The sequence below is a fragment of the Callospermophilus lateralis genome, chromosome 3 (genome assembly GCF_048772815.1).
Source record: "Callospermophilus lateralis isolate mCalLat2 chromosome 3, mCalLat2.hap1, whole genome shotgun sequence".
Taxonomy (NCBI): Eukaryota; Metazoa; Chordata; class Mammalia; order Rodentia; family Sciuridae; genus Callospermophilus; species Callospermophilus lateralis.
In genome coordinates, this window is record NC_135307.1 from 30,217,576 (window position 1) to 30,236,784 (window position 19,209).

Below are 19,209 nucleotides of genomic sequence, written 5' to 3' on the forward strand. Positions count from 1 at the left end.
CTCTTAGTCATGACCGTAATTATCTTCAAATATCAACATGTCATTCTGTGACTTAAACTACTTATCAGTGTAGTGGCAAATCCACAATCTGTGTAATACAGCCACAATAAAGCACAAAAGCTAAGAGGAAGAGCTTAGAAACTTATAGTATTCTGACACTGCTCAGTATCAATGGAGTTTATAAAAGTATCAGTTAATGACATTTTTCCATCCCACCTCAGCCCTAACACTGATTCTTCAAAAGTTTGAGAAGCACTGAGTTTAAAAAAAAAAAAAAAAAAGGACACAACAAGCCAACTAAATGTTTGTGCAGTTTCTCTGAGTGTTTAGCACACACATATAAAATATGATCCCTGCTTTCAAAAAACCGATATTGCAGTTGGAAGCAACAAGACAAACAAGCACAAATATTCGAGAGCAAGCAATAAATGTAAAGTACTTTTTTTTTTGTAAAGTATTTTTTAAAAACATTTTAGAGAGAAATATTAGTGTGGACTGAATTTATCTGTTAAATTTCTACAATTGGAGAGGAGATTCTAGGCAAGGGAAATCCTGACCTCCTTTTTACCATTATTTTCAAATCATTAGCTGTCCAAATAGGATCTTTTCCAGAATGGCCCAGGGTTACACTGCCATTCCTACTAGAAGTAAACAGCCTCCATTTTTTTACTCCTCATATTTTGATATGGAAAACATACATCTGGCCATTCAGGATAATTGCCTGATAATGTTTGAAATGGCTTAATTCTTTGCTGTTGTTTGTTTGGGTTGAGTCACAATTTTTTTTAAAAAATTTATTAGTGCATAATTATACATAATATTGGGATTCACTGTTACACATACATACAGTGCATACAACCTAAAAGACTGAGTTAATTCTGCCTCAAGTGCAGGAGTATCTTGCTGCATCACCTGGGAGCTTGCTATAGAGATGCAAAATCTCACCTCAGGTCAAACCAGTCAGAACCTGCATTGTTACAATATCTGAATTCATTTGCACATTCCCATCATTGGAATTTGTCATTCAGGATTACCAACCCAAAATACACAATCAGAGCTAGCAATGTACAAGACAAAGGTGATGAGAATTTCATGGCAGACTGCTATAATTATGAAAGGTAGTATGTATATGAGTTCTTTCACTCATTCACTAAACAAGCAGTTTCTGGGTATCCTACAGTCTCTAGGCAATGTGGATGCAAAGACAATATATCTTTCCTTGGCAAGTATTATATAAATAGCTAAAACAAAAGCAGCTGTAAGGTATAATGGTAGTTCCCTATGCTCACTGAGATAGAGAAGACTTCACTCGGGAGGTACTTTTTGAGCTAAATCCTAAAGAGTAGGAAAACATCGAGTAGGGGTAGAAAAGTAAGATGTTGCTGACAAGAATAGCTTTGGGCACATGTATACCATCATTAACAAACTGCAGCAATCTTCGTTCTTTTCCTTCTGAGAATATGCTGATAGAGTGATCAACTATTCTGGTTTGTCCAGAACATGAGACCTTCAGTACTAAAATTAGGCAAGTCCCAGGCAAACAGTGATGAGTTGTTTTCTTCAAATTTTAAGTCTCTCACAAAGATCCTGTTGGTCCTGACATTCTGACACTATACAGAATTTCAGAGGGTGAGCTTGAGAAACAGACCTGTATTTGAGTCCTGGCTCTAGCACTAACCAGAGCCTCTATTGTGTCATCTGTAAATGGAAATAACATCTGCCCCAGTGGATTGTTCAAAAGATTAAGGGGTGGTAGGAAGCACATTGCCAAGTACAAAATTCATGTCCAATAAATAATAGCCAATTACACCTGATTACAGGATATGAAACGTAAGTTGATCCAGCTTATGTGGGATGACTGGAATAATGAAGTGAGGCAAGCAGCTGCCCAAACACTAGGGCAAATGAGCCTTGGGAAAGAAGTACATGACACAATCAGGTAAGATCTTCTATTCTTAGAAGTGTTTAGGAACCCTGGAATCTAACCAGCATTTGTTGAGCTCCTCTGTATGCTCAGCATAGTAATAGGTCCAGCTATGAAAAGTCCCTAAAAGAAAAGTCCCTAAAGAAACTAGCAATATGGCTATGGAAAGAAGCACCAGGTGCCCACTAATGTGAGGCAATATTTGGGGTATTTGAGGGAGTTCAAAGTATGACACAATTCTGATGAACACAGGCAAGATACACAAATGCTTAATTTAAAATACTATATCATCAGAGGCCACCTCAGAGACAGCATTGTTTGGGCCACTTATGTTGAAGTCTACAGGAAAAATGAAGGCTTTAATTGAAAATGTTTCAAACTCCTAATGGACAATGAGCTGAAAAAAACTACTGGTTCAGCTGGTTTGGGAGGGCTGAATTTGGCTAGTAGAAAACAACACTATTTAGTAAATACCTGGCTTTAGTATTCAAAGGTGTACTTTTTAACGTAGAGGATTAAGCAATAATGGAAGCACCATAACTTTGTTTTGCTTTTATGAGATGGTCAGTTCTGGAGCCTCCTATAACATACTGAATTCTGACATGTTTTTCACATTTAGCCAGGATGTTGAAGCCTCCGATCTTGAAAACATTTGTAAGATTTCAGAACATAGAAAGGATATTTGTAGATTTTTACTGTGCATTTTAAAATTCTTTTTTTTTTATTTTTTAAAATTCTTAACACTAATTTATCTGTACAAATGTTTTATATACATATATTTGGATATAAAACAGTTTAAAAAATTATCAGTGAATGACAATGAGGGTATTGTCATCTTCATTTGTTTTCAGTGAGCATTTACTAGTCAGTATGGGTCAGCTGGTATAATGTAAGTTGTTGGAATAAAATATTTGAGATTAGAATCTCCTTGCCTCTAATAGAACTTTTATCTTAGATTCTCTCTCTCATTTTTGAAGTGGAGCTTTGAACAGGAACCATTTGATGTTCACTGCTGCAATTCCATATGCTTTCCATTAGAGGGAAGTTGAGAACCAGGACGGCTGCTTGTACCTCATTGCATCCAATGCTGAGGAAACAAATGTACTTTTCAAGTGGTGACAGATTGAATTATTGAATTAAATCACTTAAATATAAACCAGATATGCCATCTTTCTTTATTTTCAGTTTAATAAATGGCATCATAAAAATGACTCATTGCTAAGTTGATAATACTTCTGGAAATGTCAGCATAATGGAGTTTAAAAATTTTTTAATATTGGTCAAAATATTTATAATGAAACATTAAGTATATGACTTTCCTATATATTATTTATTATTGGTCAGAATGCTGTTCTGATGAATTAATATTATACATTGTAATCCTTAGGTGTTATTAGAAAGTAGAGAACTGCCTTTCTCATCTAGGGCTTATAAGGACTTGCTATTAGTGGTCATTTGTAAGTGCTCAATAAACTTTCATGATTTTCTATTTGTGATACATTCAGCTAATAGTTAATGCCAGAATTTCTTACCATGAGTAAATATTTGAATTTTTTAAAATTTAAATCTAGTGAAGAAAAGTTATACTTCCTGGAAGGATTAGGAGATAAGTAGAAAGACACTTTAAGTTACTAAAAATGTTTATTGTTCTCCTAAATATTAACAAAAATTATTTGAGATAACTTACATAGTTTGGTTATTTGGCTTAGATACTAAACTGTAGCATGCTGTTGACAGATATTGTTTCTAACTGTTTGATATGGTTTAAAAATTCTGCCTTTTAAGAAATTCAGAAAATCCACCTGACACATATTTTGGGCTCCTAAGAAATTTATATTTGTATCAGTATTGAATTTTGGCTAGTGCTCCAATGTAAGGAAGTTGCTATTTTAAAATAAAGCAAACTATTATTTCCCTTGGGAAAAAAATAAAAAATAAAATAAAATACTATATCATATTTAAAACTAGAACAAATGGCATATACCAAGACTGCCATAGAAAAATTGATTACTCAGTGTGAACAAGAAAAGGCCATTTCACGGAGAATGGGTAAGACTGTCATTCTGGGCTGGGAGTCAACTGCTGAACTATGCATCACACATGTGATAGCAATGCAAGAGAGAACCTGTCACAAGGGGTGAAAGTTGACACTTAATTCTGTCATTCAGCACAGTTGAGTGCCATGATGGGGCTGGATAACAGAGCCTACAGAGCTAAAAACTTATCCTGAAGGTGAATGGATGAGTGGGAGGCACTGGAAGTTTAAGGAGGGGAAATAAAAGCAACTTGTGCCTTATAGGATTAAGCTGGGTCTAGGAAATCCCCAGAAGCGTGTAGAAGCCCTCTACCTGATAGGTGGGCTCAAGCTCATGACCGCCAAGCTTCTCCCAAGCTTTCTGCGCTGTTTCTCTGATGATTTCATAGCAGTTCGGCAGGCAGCCTGTTTGGCAGCTGGTGCCCTGCAGATCCGCAACAAGATGGTAAGTAAAGGAAACACGTTCTCATCTTACCTGATAGACTTGAAGAAGGCCTACCTTCCCCTCTTGTGCCCAGTATACTCTCTTTCTGTGGGGACACTAAATGAGACTTCAGAATCAAGAAGTCATATCAATCAGTATGGGGGACTTTTTAGCTCCCAGCTAGTTCAATGTTCACTCTAGAGCATACCTCTGAATCCTGTTAACTAGCTTCTCAATATCTGGGTGCTGATGGGCTTTAGGATCAATTCCAGTGAATGGAGTTATAATCCCAAGTTATTAGGGGAAAATCTGATTGGGTATTCATAAGAAGTCTGGGTCTAGGGTATAACTTAGCAGTAAAACCCATGCTTAGCATGTGCGAGGCTCTGGGTTCAATTCCCAGTACCCCACACACACAAAGTCTGTATGGCCATAGATCTGTGGGTTGAGAAAAATCAATCCAAAAAGCAGGTAATCCAACTAATACACCGTGTATAGGCTGGTAAGTTAAAATTCCAGCTCGTTTGTCCCTAGAATTGATAGGTCATTTTTCAGTTAAAGTACTTTGTAAATAAGTGGGTTCCTGGTTTCTAGTCCATTCTTGTTTTGGTTCTCCCCATTCAATACTGCTTCTTATCCATCCCAGGTGTTTGAATGCCTCGTGAATCTGATGCACCAAGATCCATACTGGAAAATCAAGGCTTTTGCCATTCGAGGTATTACAGAAATTATGGCCCCAACTTTAAATACTGTCTCCTGTGCTAATATAGATGATGCCTAAAGGCCCTCTAGTAATTGGGTTGGAATGTAGGGAAGAATGATCTTAGCTTCTCAGAAGTTCCTTGAATGAGGAAGAAAAAAATACTCTTCCTCATCTTAATTTTTAATCAAGAATCCCGAATCTATATCTATGAATGACTTGTTAAAGCAAAGGGCAGCAAGACAGTTCCTACCAACAACACAAAGTTCCAAATAGTTATTTACTGTTTGTGATACATCTTGCTTTCCCTGGAGGTTTCAACTATAGCACTTTGCAAAAGTCAGACAATGCCCTCTGATATTCCGAGTTTCTCTTTAGGATCTTTGGCATTGCTTCTCTTATTGGTACAGTCTTCGGTAGGTCTCTAGCATAACCAAACCTGGTAAGTGAAATAACTGCACCTCCCTTCCCCCTCTCTCTGCCTTGATTAGGCTGATCTTCCAAGTTATCTGTCCCACATTTCATCCCTAAATAGGCAAATTACACTATGTTCATATCCTAATGGGCAAGAATGGGATGAAACAGCCCTTGCATAGGAATCCTTTAGAGATAATACCTTAATCCAATCCATGCCAAATACTTTTTTTTAATAAATATATATTTTTTAATATTTATTTTTTATTAATTTTTTAGGTGGACACAATATCTTTTTTATTTTTATGTGGTGTTGAGGATCGAACCCAGCACCCCGCACATGCCAGGCGAGCGCGCTACCGCTTGAGCCACATCCCCAGGCCCATGCCAAATACTTTTTAAGTTATATATTTTTTGGACAGTGCAGGGGATCAAACACAGGGCCTCATGCATGCTAGGCAAGGGCTTTACCCCTTAGCTACACCCACAGTTCTCTAAAAAGTTCTTTAAAAAAAAAAAAGTATTACTTTTTCTTTGTGTATGTGTCTTTATGTTTTTTTAAACATTAAATTTTTTTTTTTAATATTTATTTATTTATTTTAGTTCTCGGCGGACACAACATCTTTCTTTGTATGTGGTGCTGAGGATCGAACCCGGGCCGCACGCACACCAGGCGAGCGTGCTACCACTTGAGCCACATCCCCAGCCCTTAAACATTAAATTTTAAACCTTAAAATTCTAATGGTGATTGACTGCCATACAAAAGGGAAGATGTTTGCAATATTCAATTTATTTCTGGATGCTAGGATACAGCCAACTCAGGATTCAGTGACAGTGAAACATGCTGCTCTCTCATCTCTGCAGCTTTGGGACAGATTGGGCAAGCAAGTCCCCAACTGACTGATCTCCTGCTCTGGGCTATCCACTATGAAGAGTCACCAGGTGTACGACTAGAAGCTTGCCGTAGCATCCTAGCCCTCAAACTTCAAGGGGCCCATGTCAGGGATACCTTCCTAAATGTGCTGCTCCTGGAGGAACACGAGGCTGTTTTAAAGTAAGCACTAAATCTCTGGTCTCTGCCATAGCTTCCTCAACTGCTAACTCTCCCATTATTTTTCGCTGAAAAATTTTCTCTGCCTTTCACTCTCCGTAGTGAAAAAGGTAATGTGCCAATCATCTACTTACCCAAAAATCCAGCCTAAGATAGATTGGCAAGTTCATGTTCTCTCCTGCAGGTGATTTCTGGGTTATTCATAAATTCAACTAATATTTATCAAGTGCCTATTTTAGAATACAAAAAAAAAAAAAAAAAAATCACACTAGGGTTTAAGTTCCAGTTCTATCGTGTAATAGGTATTTGAGCCTGGGGAAGACACTTAAACTTTGAGCCCATTTTTCAAGTATCAAAAGCAGATGACAGTCTACATTATAGAGACAATGAGATTACTTTTAGGTAGGATCTATCATAAAGGCACAAAATATATGTACCTTCAGATATATCATTTCAAAAACTGCACCATATCTATATAAGCTGTATCATATCATTTTTTTCAAAGGTGGCTCAGCAAAACTGTAGTTAAGACTGGAATTTAAGATTCTTGACTAATTCTAAGTTCCATATTTTCCACCCCCATGCTGTAAGGGTATAACCACTAAAAAGTACTTCTTTCAGGGAAATTTATCATGCAATGAAGATACTCAACTTAGAAAATGAAGGAAACCAAGAAATGATTCAGGAAATCAAGAACAGGGTAAGAAAATTCAAGCAGTGTTTTCAAAAGAAAATTCAGACTCTCAAGAGTTCCTCAAATCCTTTTTCTCCCTAAGCATGTACATATGCTTTCCCCTATCACAGACATACTTTCTACAACTCCAGACACATATATTATATTGTATGAAGATACAAAACATCTCTGCAGAATTGGGTTATAAAATCCTAATAATAAAAAGACAACAAAACAAAAATTCTAGTAGTCTTTATCAAGTAGCCCTCAAAATCAGGGTTTACTATTATTTGTTTTACTGATCCCCTCCTTTCTCCCTCCCTGCCTCCACCATCCCTTAAACCCAAAGTGTTCTCTCTTTTTTGCATATAGGCATAAAGAAAGAAGAGGGACTAAACTGAGCCTCCTAGATTTTCTTTTTCCTCCTCAATTTTCCTTAATTTCTAATCTGGGCTCTTTCACCAAAGGAACTCTATAGCTGAAAGGATTGTTCTAGCTTTTCAAAGCTCTTAGATGAAATGAAGGGATAGAAAAGAATGTTAAAAAGGTAGTTGACAAAACCAACTTCATACCAAGCAGCATCTCTTAACAGGCTCATCATGCCCTAAGAGCTGAAGCAACCATTTTCATTAGCAGGTGCAAAAATTTCTATTCAATAGCAAAGAGAACAACAATCTCAGACATTCATAGATCACCTAATACAAATAAGCATGATACAATAGCTAACCTTATTAATACTTTTTGATGACTTACTGCCTAAAATATTTTTAAAAAACATTATTTATTCAAATCTAGATTGAATCACTAAGCCAAAAAGACTTGCTGACACAGAAAATATTCACAATGGAGATGGCCTTAAGAAAAGTGAAGGATGAAGCAAAACGTATTTACTCACAACCCAAAAAGGGGAAAGAACCACAGACACTCCAAACTTTTATTCAAGAAACTTTTCAGAGTAAGTTTCCTAGGGGTGAATCCTATGCTTTGACTCCTTTAATAAACCCATTCCAGGATCTAGACGTTTTGGGACTTAGTTGGGGAGCCCTGTGAGGCAAAAGTTAGCAGTCTTACTCCCCGCTTCTTGGTTACCAACTATTGAGTCTCCCTATTATTCCTGACAGGTTTTTATTCACTTTCTGTCTCTTTTTTTTTTTTTTTTTTTTGGGGGGGGGGAGTCATATAACTTTATTTGAACTGACTGAAAAAAGTCAAATAAAGGGCATGAGGATACATTAGCTGGGCATGATAGCACACTTCTATCCCAGCTACTTGGGAGGCTAAGGCAAGAGAGTGGCAAATTGGAGGGTAGCCTAGGCCAACTTACCAAGACCCCACCTCCAAATAAAATAAAAAGGGCTGGGCAAAATCCCTAATACCACAAAAAAAAAAAAAAAAAAAAAAAAAATTATCTCTGAAAAGTAAGTTGGAGGGGAGCAATCATTTTTATTTTATATACATTTTTGTTTTTATAACTTTTAGAAAAAGATTACAAAAGTTCTCAACCTTAAAAAACTGAAACTGCCAGATATAATGACAGATCTTAAGAGTTCCAGACACAATCTAAATGATAAGGGTGCAGAGATCAAGCTGTGCCAAAATATACTTACAAAATCTGTGTGTCCGAGTGTCCGAGTGTAGCAGCAGCCTCAGATCACTCAGCCAGTTGCCTAACAGCCACCACCCCAAACCCAGGTCTTCTGGTTCCAAGGCTCTTTCTGGTACATCAGGCTCTTTTCCACCAACCATGAGAGAATATTCACTTGCCAGATTTTGGGAAGTTTCTTCCAACTGCCAGAAAAAAAAAATGAGAGTGGAAAGTAACTTGAACACCAGCCTTCCCTCCAGGCCAGTTTGCTTTAAGTTGGTTGATTAAGGACTGTGAAGGCACAAGTAGGTGACATGCTGCCCTTTAGGGAGCAGAGTCAGCCACTGATTCAAGCAAGCAATGAGCAGGATACACACTCTTAGTTGACCCTGATAGTGGAAAATGATTTTTCTACTAGGATTGTGCTGTTTGGAGTTCAAGTACTGTAATTAAAATGAGTAAAATACTTCCAAAGTTAAAGAAAGGTCCCCAATCAAATGCAATTTTTTTCTTTATTGAATCTGTGTGCATGTGATGCTGGGGACTGAATCCAGGGCCTTGTGCACATGTACTCCACTGCTGAGCTATACCCCTAACCCTCTCTTTAAAAAGTTTAACATTCTACATTTAATATTCTGCAATCACTCCAAGTTGCTTTTCATCTCAACCATTATAGATTTTATCTGCCCCATCCCCACATCCCACATTTCTTCAAACCAAGTCACATAAGAATCTAGCCTCAGAAAAGGGAAACATTCTTTGGTACTTTAATAACTCTTCTAATGTTCATACAAACTTAATAAGAAAACAGAATACTGATCCCAATTGCCCTCCCCCCCATACCATTTGATGAAAGAGAACTCAAATGAAAGATATAACTTCCAAACAAAAACTTCTGTCTCAAGCAGAATAATATAGCCAGTGCTACACAACACACTGAAGTCAGAGGGGGATGAAGCTGCTGCTCTAAAATGATTAGGCATTAAGGTTACTTCTGTAGAAATAGCTCATTTTCCTCCTCCATTTTTTTACTTTTGTACCTAGATGAAGTGGTTCCTTCTAGAAGACTGTCTGAGATTTGTGACGTTGAAACAGTCATAAAGGTAAATAAGTAAATGTGACCATACTGATGGTTATCAAGGTAAGAAAGCCAGTTTAAAAAAAAAGCGAACTGGTGGCAGTGGTTGTGGAAAATCACTACTGCTTTGTTTTCAACAATCAACAAGAAACTAGTTTAGAGCTAGAGGCATCTTGGTGAGCAGCAGCCCCTTATCATACAACATGGTTGCCAAGGAAAGCTGATCCTCCACACTGTCACAAGGCAGATCCCCTACTCTTACAAATTCTGGGTAGGAGCGAAGCAAGAGTTCCATGGCATCAGCTTGCTGGGGGTATATTTCCAAGCACTTGGGTTCCTCCAGATGATAAACACGAGAGTTTTCCACCGTGTAATAGAGAAATAAATGGCCCCCTTCACCCACCAGGCGAGCTATCCCATCCTGAAGCATGTGGACTTCTGTTTCTGTTGTCAACTGAGCTCCCACGTTTACAGGTTCCCCAGCCTCCCAGCGAATTGGGAGCCCATAAACACTTAATGCCCTCTCCCTATCAGTCAACACGGGGGGTAGAGAATCATGGATGAAGTCTTTGGCTCGCTGGTCAGCCACAGCATCGACAGGAGCAAAGTGTCCCAGACGGGCAACTAAGACCCGTACCTTCTCCATGAAAGCGGTTCTTCTTGGATCCTTAGAATCCGAATGCTGGGCCCCCATGTAATCCATGAAGTCTCGAGGTAGACCTCTCCGAAATTCTACATTTTCTTCCATTGCGGCCTGCACGGCCAGAGGGAGTATGGCCTCTAGGAAGTCGCCCCAGGTATTCCGCTGGTACGTGGACACGGTGAGGTGCAGAGAGTGGACTCCATCCTGGCATTCAGCCTGGTGAATGAAGCCGCGAGGAAAATAGAGCAAATCTCCGGGCTCCAGCACAGTCTGCAGCACAGGCTCACCAAGGTCCTCCTGGCTGAAGTTGGGGCTAGATGTCAGGGCCAGTTCCTCGTTTGGCACACGAGGACGATAGACACGCCAGAGTTTCCTACCTTCCAGTTGCAGCACAAAAGCCTCGATGTCGTCATAGTGGGGGGCAAAGCCCTGAGAGTTGGGCGGCGTGAGATAAACGTTGGAGCCTGCCATGCTTCCAAACTGCTCCTGAAGAACAGCCAAAAACTGCCACACGGTGGCTGAGAAAGCCTGAGGGCAGAGAAGGCGCAAGGAGCAGCCTGCCTGGTACAGGGACCAGGCAGCGGCGGGCAGGGCTCGGCCCGGGGGATTCAGGGTCTCTCGCCGCCCATTGATGTATCGCGCCGCGTCTAAGTGCTGCCCGAACTGCACCTCCTCGTTGCGCAGCATGGAGTCCAAATCGGCAGTAGAGAAAAGGCCCTGGTAGTAGGTGTGGTCCTGCCGCCGCACCAGCACCGCCTCCCGCTCCCAAAGGCGCCGGTAGAAATGTTCCGGCGGCATGGGCGCGATAAGCCACTCAAAGAGGCGCGCCGCTCGCCGTCTGCTGCTAGGGATGCGGCTCAGCTCAGCCAAGACGCGCTGCAGCGGAGAGTCCCAGGGCAGCTCCCGACCCGCGTTTTCCAGCTGAGAGCCCAACAGCGTTGCAGGCGTCCAGGGTGGTGCAGCGGCTCCCAAGGGCTGGGAAGCACATAGCCGAGCCGAGGTGTCCACCGCTCGGGTGGGTGCAGCAGTCACCTCTGCCAGGCGCGCGGGTGGCGCCGAAGCCGGCCCCAGGCGCGCGGGCGGGGTCTGCGCCTCCACCAAGTGCGCCGGCGGGGTCTGCAGGGAACGCGCAGCGGGCGAGGCCTCCAACAGCTCTGCAGGCCCGAGGTGGCCGTATGGCTCTCTCCGGGCCGTCTCTGGACTGGCCGACGCCGCCGCTCCACCAGCCAGCGAGTCCCCCAGATCGTCGGCCGTCGACTCCACCCTGGAGTCCTCTGAGTCTTCGCTCGGCAGCGCCTGAGCCCTCAGCGCGGCCATGCGGGACGCAACATTTCTCCTCAGCTGCCTTCGGATCTTCCTGGGCCTCAAGGACAGGGCCAAGACCGACCCGCTGTGTGGCTGGGGCTGGCGCCGGCGCCTCAACCTCCCGCGTCTCAACAACCCAGCGCTAGCCCGGAGCCCGTCCATGGCGGGACCGCTCTCCCAGGCCGCTTAAGTTGGAGAAACGAGCCCAACCTGGCAGTGGCTGCAGTGCACTCTGGGAAGGGGGCGTGGCCTCCAACCACTGCTGCTTTGGCCACGCCCACCGAGTATCTACAGGGCTCCTCCTGCTCGCCTTAGTTAACAAAAATTACTTTCTTTAAATGCGCGACTTCACACTACAGAGGCAGAATCCTTAACAATTAACAGAGATTCCATATTTAGAGACCAATTTAAAAATTGCTAGGCACTTCAGGAGAAAGAATATTGGCTAGTTCTTTGCTTGTAGTCTGAATACATTGCGTATTCGCAAAAGAGTCTTTAATAGACGTTCGCCAATAGCTTCGCACTAGAAAGTGAACAATCCTTGTTTTCAAAGAATGCGCACAGACTAAGTTCGAGATTCTATACAAATTCCAGTCCAACCAATCCTTTTACCCTGTAGATAACATCATTGAATGAAGGCCTAGGAGGTCCTCCAGCCAACTTCCCTTGCTCCTTTCTCCTTTGCAAATCCTTGTAGTCACATCCTCTCTGAAAAAGAAGTTAGTAAATTATCTGTGGCATTCTTTATGTCTGCCTTTTCTTCCCCACCTGTCTGAGATTTTGTTTCATTAGCTACAACTTCGCTCCAGAATCCTCAATCTCTACCTCCTCTGATTCTTAAATCGACTTCTTAAATCTGGGCTTCTCATTAAACAGGCAGTGTGGTAGGTGGAGGATGGAATTGTTGAGAACATGGTTATTGTCTTTATGTACCTTTGTTGCTTTACACATAAAGATTACTCATCTTCATTTGAATCACATAAGATAAATTCCCAGAAATAGAATTGCTGGGTCAAAGGGCAATATAATTTTTGTGATTTTTAATAGGATTTTACCAAACTGCTCTCTAAATGGCTTTATTTACCAAATCGCCCTCCAGAAGGGTGCAAGCAATTATAAGCATATAAGACTACAAAGCCTCTAGGGCTTTTTTTGCTATTCTGTTTGAATTTACAACATGCCTCTTCTCAGTCACACTCCTATCCAAACACTTGTCAAAGGTTTTAGATTTTACTCCTACCCATGTCTCAACACCCTGGCCTTCTTTATTTCCCACATGGTCTATTGGTTCTCAAATGGAGGTGATTTTGCCTCCCTAGGGTCATTTGGCAATGTCATATGGGGGGGAAGGGAGTTTCTAACACCTGGTAAGTACTGACTAGAGATGCTGCTAAATATTCCACAATGCAAAGTAAAAACCCCCACAACTAACAATTATACAATAATTCCAATAGTATAATTCCAATAGTGCTGAGGCTGAGAAACCCTCCCAAATAAACTCTTTACCTTTACTCACTCTTTTTCTCATATGCTAATAATGCATATACCACAGATATATGCCACAAGATTTTTTCAAGTTGTGTTCCCAAACCAGACATCACCCCTGTCAAAACCTATCCATGTATCCCACGAAGCAACCCAAGCTCCTGTGCTTACATAAAGTGCTGAAGTCACATAGTGTTAATGTATGCCCTATCAGCCTAAACTCTACTTCTACAAGCTATTTGCCATTCCTTGCTCTAGTCATCCTCTACACATTCACTAATGCTTTCCCTATAAATGCAGTCTCCCAGTCATCTTTTGTCAAAACCCTAAAATCCATTCATATTTCATCTTCTACCCAAAGCCTTACCATCTCCCTGATTACAAGAGTACTTTGACCCTTTCACATGAATTTAATATGTTGTACTTTATATTGATGAGTTATGTACTTGTTACAGTCCTTTCTAAACTTCCTCAACTGTAAACTCCTTCAAGGAAAGGACTTCCTATACCTTTTTTTTTTTTCTATAAAATGGAGATAATAATTGAACCTACTTCTCCATAGGGTTGTTATGAGGATAAAAAATGCAGGTAAGGCACTTAGGCTCATACAGAGCTAAATAATACTTTATTATTATGAAGCAAAGCCCTATAGGATGGCTTATCTACCATGGGCCTAGTTGGGAAGAATAGATGGGTAGAATAGGGATGGGCAAGTTCTTGATTTGGGATGGGTAGCCGTGAGGGGTAAGTATTAACAATTATTTTTGCATATTTTGCGTATGGAAGCTTTGGAAGATCAGTGGGAACTATATCGGACAAGGCCGTCTTAGGAGGTTGCTCAGGAATTGCTCTACACAAAGTTTGCTGGCCAAAGGCTAGAGTGGGGGCCTAAACCAGCCAATGTTCTCCCAAGTCCTATGCCCTAGTGCAGGAATACAGTCTGGAAGAAGGGGTAGCAGGAGGGAGAGCCCTTATCTTAACTGACACACAAGCTCCATGTGCTGGCAGAACCCTGATATTGGATCCCTTAGAGAAATGCAGAAGGCAGGTCATATTTCATTCGGAGATTGAATTGCCTTTCCAAAGAGAGTGGTTTTCAGGTGACAAAGGACACCTCTGTGTGAACAAGGAAATGTAGTGTTCTTCTCTGCTTGCAAAGCTGGAGGACCCTCCAAGTTTGCCATTTCTACATGCTGTACAAATGTCTCCTCCTCCTAGACTTTCCTATGAAATCATCCTTTTCCCCACATCTTATGATTTCCTCAAATAATTTTTTTTTTATAATTCTGTTCTCTAGTTCCCTTGTGATTGGGCAATAACCTAATCAATAAAACCCTGGAGTCTGTTCTAGGGTTTTAGCTTTGGAGTGCTTGGTTCTTACTACTGGCCACAACCCTCCTTATAGGGCAAGAAGTCCAGGGGATCAAATGGGCATGCCCTACCAGAGTCCACACCCTGCCTGCCTTATAGAACACACACTGCCTTATAGAACTGGATTTCCCACACAGTTTGGGGTTTGGGTGAACTGGGCTGTCTTCCCAAGCATTGCCAGTGAACAGCTGGACTCCAGGAGAGGCCAATAGGTGGTTGTTTGCAGGAATATGTGAACAGAGCTTGAGTATGTAGCAGACACCTACATACAGTCTGGAGTCTCCAGATGTGTAACTGTGAGGTCCTCAGTATGGGTTGGAGTTAGAAATGGGAAGAGATGGGTGAGTCACCAATTAGCTTTCCTAATTTGGCAAAGAATCCCAAAGAATTTGAGAACTCAAGCTCAGACCTGGTCTCCTCATCAAGGTAAGTATTTTACTCAACATGTTATTAGATTGATTTATAAAATATTTAAATATTTAGATATAGGGTAAGTTGGCTTCTATTTGTACTTTTGCCCCCAAATGAGGTTTCATTTGAGGGCAAGGAGGATGTTTTTCTCATTATTCTATGGAGTAATGAGACCTGGATTGACACTAGAACTACCTATACACAACTGGGCATGGTGGCACACACCTGTAATCCCAGTGATTCAGGAGGCTGAGGCAGGAGGACCTCCAGATTGAGACCAACCTCAGCAATTTAGGCAGAACCTCAGCAACATAGTGAGATTCTGTCTCAAAACAAAAAATAGGAAGGACTAGAGATATTGGTCACTGGTAAAGCACCACAAGGTTCAATCCTAAGTGCCCCCCCACCACCTGAATAAAATAAGGGGAAAAAAAACTACATTTCTGAGGAATGCAAGGTGCAAGCACAAATCTGGTCATCACTACATTGGCTTATGAGGTTAAAATAGAGCACCCTGAGTGAAACTACCTCATCAGCACATTCCAGGAATAAGGGTCTTTTCTCACAGCTACAAAAATTTCTCATGTGAAAAAAAAAAATGGGAGAAATTAAAAGATTTAAAATGTCCCACAGTTGGGGCTGGGGCTGTAGCTTAGCATGTGTGAGGCACTGGGTTTAATCCTCAGCACCACATAAAAATAAAATAAAGGCATTCTGTCCATCTACAACTACAAAAAATGTTTTTTAAATGTCCCACAATTGCTGCTACGAAGCTTCTTTCTATCCAGATGTGCAAAACACAAGCTAACCTCAAGGATCACCACGAAATGGCCATTTTTTCTCAAGTGAATAATTCAGGCCTATTCGCCACATTAGACTTGTGACTAGGGTCAAGGTAGACAGATCTTGAACTCATAGGTTCTGTCTTCTTATTGATTTTAGTCATTCATAGAGCTGTTCTGACAAACTAGAGCTAAAGAGATTTTTCACTTTGGGTCTGGCTTTTCACATGAGACCACATGTCTGACATACATACTCATCTGCTATTATTTCTCTGCAGCCTTTGAAACCCCACAAGCCGAATCCCTGGTTGCGAAGTCCAGCCTTATATCAAAACACAAAAAACAAAGGTCAGTCACGGCTTGTCAGAGATCTACGAACCATTCGGGAAAAAAGGATTGAAATGGGGCCATTTGAATCTCTTTCCTCCATTCAATAGTTGGATAAATATGCAGAGGATTTTTTTCTAGCATCAAGTCTCTAGAAAACTTCTCTTGCTCCAAGACGCAAGCAGCAGCAGACCCGGTCGTGTTTTGTCTCTTTCATTGAAATTGTACAATCTTCTTGTCACTATGTTTATAAAATAAAACTAATAATTGATTTGATATCTTTCTTTATTTTCCCCCAATACTGGGGATTCAACCCAGGGCCTCACACATGCAAGCTTTGAAGGACATCCCCAGCTCTTTGTATTTTATTTTCAGACAGATGTTGCTAAATTGCCTGGGCTGACCTTGAATTTACAACTCTGCCACTATAGCCTCCAGAGCAGCTGGGATTACAGGGGCAATGTGCCACTCACCTACTTTACTTGATTTACTTATTTCTTTTTCTTTTTTTTTTTTTTTTTTTGTACTAGAGATTGAATTCAAGGGGCTTTACCATTGAACTATATCCCCCATCCTTTTTATTTTGAGACAAGGTCTCACTAAGTTGCCAAAGATCTCAATAAATTGTGATACTGGGAATTTGTAATCCTCCTGCCTCAGTCTCCTGAATTGCTGAGATTACAGGTGTGTGCCACCGCACTCAGCTTGACTTGATTTCTCTTTTTTAAAAATATTTTTAGTTGTAGATGGATACAATACCCTTATTTTATTTATATTTGGTGCTGAGGATCAAATCCAGTGCCTCACACATGCTAGGCAAGCACTCTACCACTGAACCACAACCCCAGCCCTTGACTTGATTTCTTAATATTCACCATTAACACAGAGATTTAAAGAAGACTGAGATTGCATTAGGTGACAGACTATACTTTTCAATACCCCAAAGGTCATATATAAGTCCAAGCTCCAAATTTTACTAGAGTAGAAATATCAAAAAGACTTAATATCGGCCAAGTGCAGTGGTACACGCCTGTATCTCAGCGGCTTGGGAGGATGAGGCATCAGGATCCCGAATTCGAAGGCAACCTCATCAACTTAGTGAGGCCCTATTTGAAAATAAAAAGGGCTGGGGGCGGGGGGGCTGGGGTTGTGGCTCAGTGGCGGAGTGCTTGCTTCACACAAAAGGAAGGAAGGAAGGGAGGGAGGGAGGGAGGAAGGAAGGAAGGAAGGAAGGAAGGAAGGAAGGAAGGAAGGAAGGAAGGACTCAATACATTTGCAAGCTATAAGATTTCCCTCTAGACCCCAAACTAGAATTCTGTTTATTTAAGAAAGAAATGGTTCAAGGGACTATTTTTTTTTTTTTAATCTGCTTCCACAGGTCAACATGGAAGCCATATCACAGGACTATAATGGAAAAAAAAAAAAAAACACAAGCCAACACAGTCCTCTCCCCCTTCATACTGAGTGGATGAGTATGAACACATTTAGCTCCTGGGAAAATGATGCCACAGTTTCCCAAGGCCAATTAGCAATTCTCATGAGCTTCAGTGTACTTAATACTTAAAAGATTTAGACATTGCAAAAGGTTTAGGAACAGCTGCAAACTGTATCATAAGACAGGATTGAGTTAAGAGCACATGATAGCCCCCAAAATAGCCATGGTAAAGAAGATACCCAGAATTCAAAATAGTGTGAATCCAGCTTCCTTTCCTAAACATTGATTGCTATTTATACCCTAAAAAGCATTGAAACATTCAACAGTGAAAATAATGGCAGCGTGAACCTCTCTTCTTTTTTCTTTCCCTTAATCACATCCTCTTTTTCAGTGATGTTGTTGTCATTGAAATATAAAAAGTAATATTTCCAGGTAGCAGAATACAACAGTTACTAATAGGGCATTATGTAAAAATGTGGATGTGTAACTGATGTGATTCTGCAATTTGTATTTGGGGTAAAAATGGGAGTTCATAACCCACTTGAATCTAATGTATGAAATATGATATGTCAAAAGCTTTGTAATGTTTTGAACAACCAATAAAAAAAGTAATATTTCCCCCATGAGGAAATAGGGGGAAATATTACTTTTTGATATATTAGCAGCTATGAAACATAGGAATATCAGCTAGCCATATAACAGAAAATCTTCCCTTTTCTTAATTTATGCAATCTGTTTTTATTCTCTGTTTTAAATATTTTATCTAAGTAAAATACTAATCTAATGAGCATCCACGTACAGTATATCAAAGTTATTTCTACATCTAACTTGAAGATTCTGGGATCTGGCTCCCATAAGGTATTTGAGACAATGAATAATTCTTTACCAGTACTTTCTCAGCCCCTCTATCTTTGAATTTAATAGTGAAAGGACTTTATTGTGCACTCTTTGCATTGCTGGCAGGAGCTAGAGAGCTGAACTGAACCCTACAATAAGTGAGCCAGCAAGGCGGTACACAGGGTCTCTTAGGCCATCAGTACTGTGGGAGATGTAACAGCCACAGAAGAAATGGCCCTTGTCCTAGAGAAGTTTACAAGGGGTTTCATAAGACACACAGACAAGAACCTTTCCAGACAATATGCCTAATCCAGTGGGGATTGTGTGGTACACAGCAGATGTGCCGAAGGAGTTCAGGGGAGGAGGGAGATTGGGTTGTCCTGGAAAAGCAGGACAACCCTGAGATCTGAGATAGATGGAGGGGAGGAGGGAGAACCTCCAGGTAAGAGGAAGAACAGGAGAAAGGAATAAGCTTGGCAGGGGTCAGTGACCGCTCTTTTTCCTCTCCTGTTTCCAAAGAGGTTTGCTTGTTTCTTTACCACAGAGAGAGAGGCTGGCATCCATTCTCCCCATCCTTGTATTTTTTCTAATCTATCCACAAGAATAATATGTCATAGGGACAAAAATGCTCCAGAATTCCACGAATCCTTCCTAATGGACTCTACCTGTCCTTCCAGTTCTTTCTTCTCACTGACCATTTCCATTGTCTTCTTTTCACTAGTCCTCCCT

General features: G+C 40.9%; 2 protein-coding genes across 2 annotated transcripts in view; one reads left to right on the plus strand and one right to left on the minus strand.

Moving 5' to 3' along the window:
* The window catches only part of Heatr4 (HEAT repeat containing 4), a 35,885-nt gene extending 19,567 nt beyond the window's left edge, over window positions 1-16,318 (plus strand). The window contains exons 9-16 of the mRNA XM_076849272.1: window positions 1,821-1,939; window positions 4,224-4,404; window positions 5,030-5,099; window positions 6,362-6,551; window positions 7,170-7,248; window positions 8,017-8,176; window positions 9,851-9,909; window positions 16,160-16,318. Coding sequence (XP_076705387.1) covers window positions 1,821-1,939; window positions 4,224-4,404; window positions 5,030-5,099; window positions 6,362-6,551; window positions 7,170-7,248; window positions 8,017-8,176; window positions 9,851-9,909; window positions 16,160-16,318 — 1,017 coding nt within the window. The remainder of the gene's footprint in view (window positions 1-1,820; window positions 1,940-4,223; window positions 4,405-5,029; window positions 5,100-6,361; window positions 6,552-7,169; window positions 7,249-8,016; window positions 8,177-9,850; window positions 9,910-16,159) is intronic.
* On the minus strand, window positions 8,958-12,047 carry Riox1 (ribosomal oxygenase 1). The gene is made up of 2 exons (XM_076849902.1): window positions 9,847-12,047; window positions 8,958-9,009 (listed from the first exon to the last, which is right to left on the minus strand). The coding sequence occupies exon 1, from the start codon at window positions 11,992-11,994 to the stop codon at window positions 10,036-10,038; it is 1,959 nt and encodes a 652-aa protein (XP_076706017.1). The 5' UTR covers window positions 11,995-12,047; the 3' UTR covers window positions 8,958-9,009; window positions 9,847-10,035.
* Window positions 16,319-19,209: the final 2,891 nt, after the last annotated feature.

Excerpts from the sequence above, each read along its gene's own strand:
- Riox1 (XM_076849902.1), bottom strand. The coding sequence starts at position 11,994 with ATGGACGGGCTCCGGGCTAGCGCTGGGTTGTTGAGACGCGGGAGGTTG.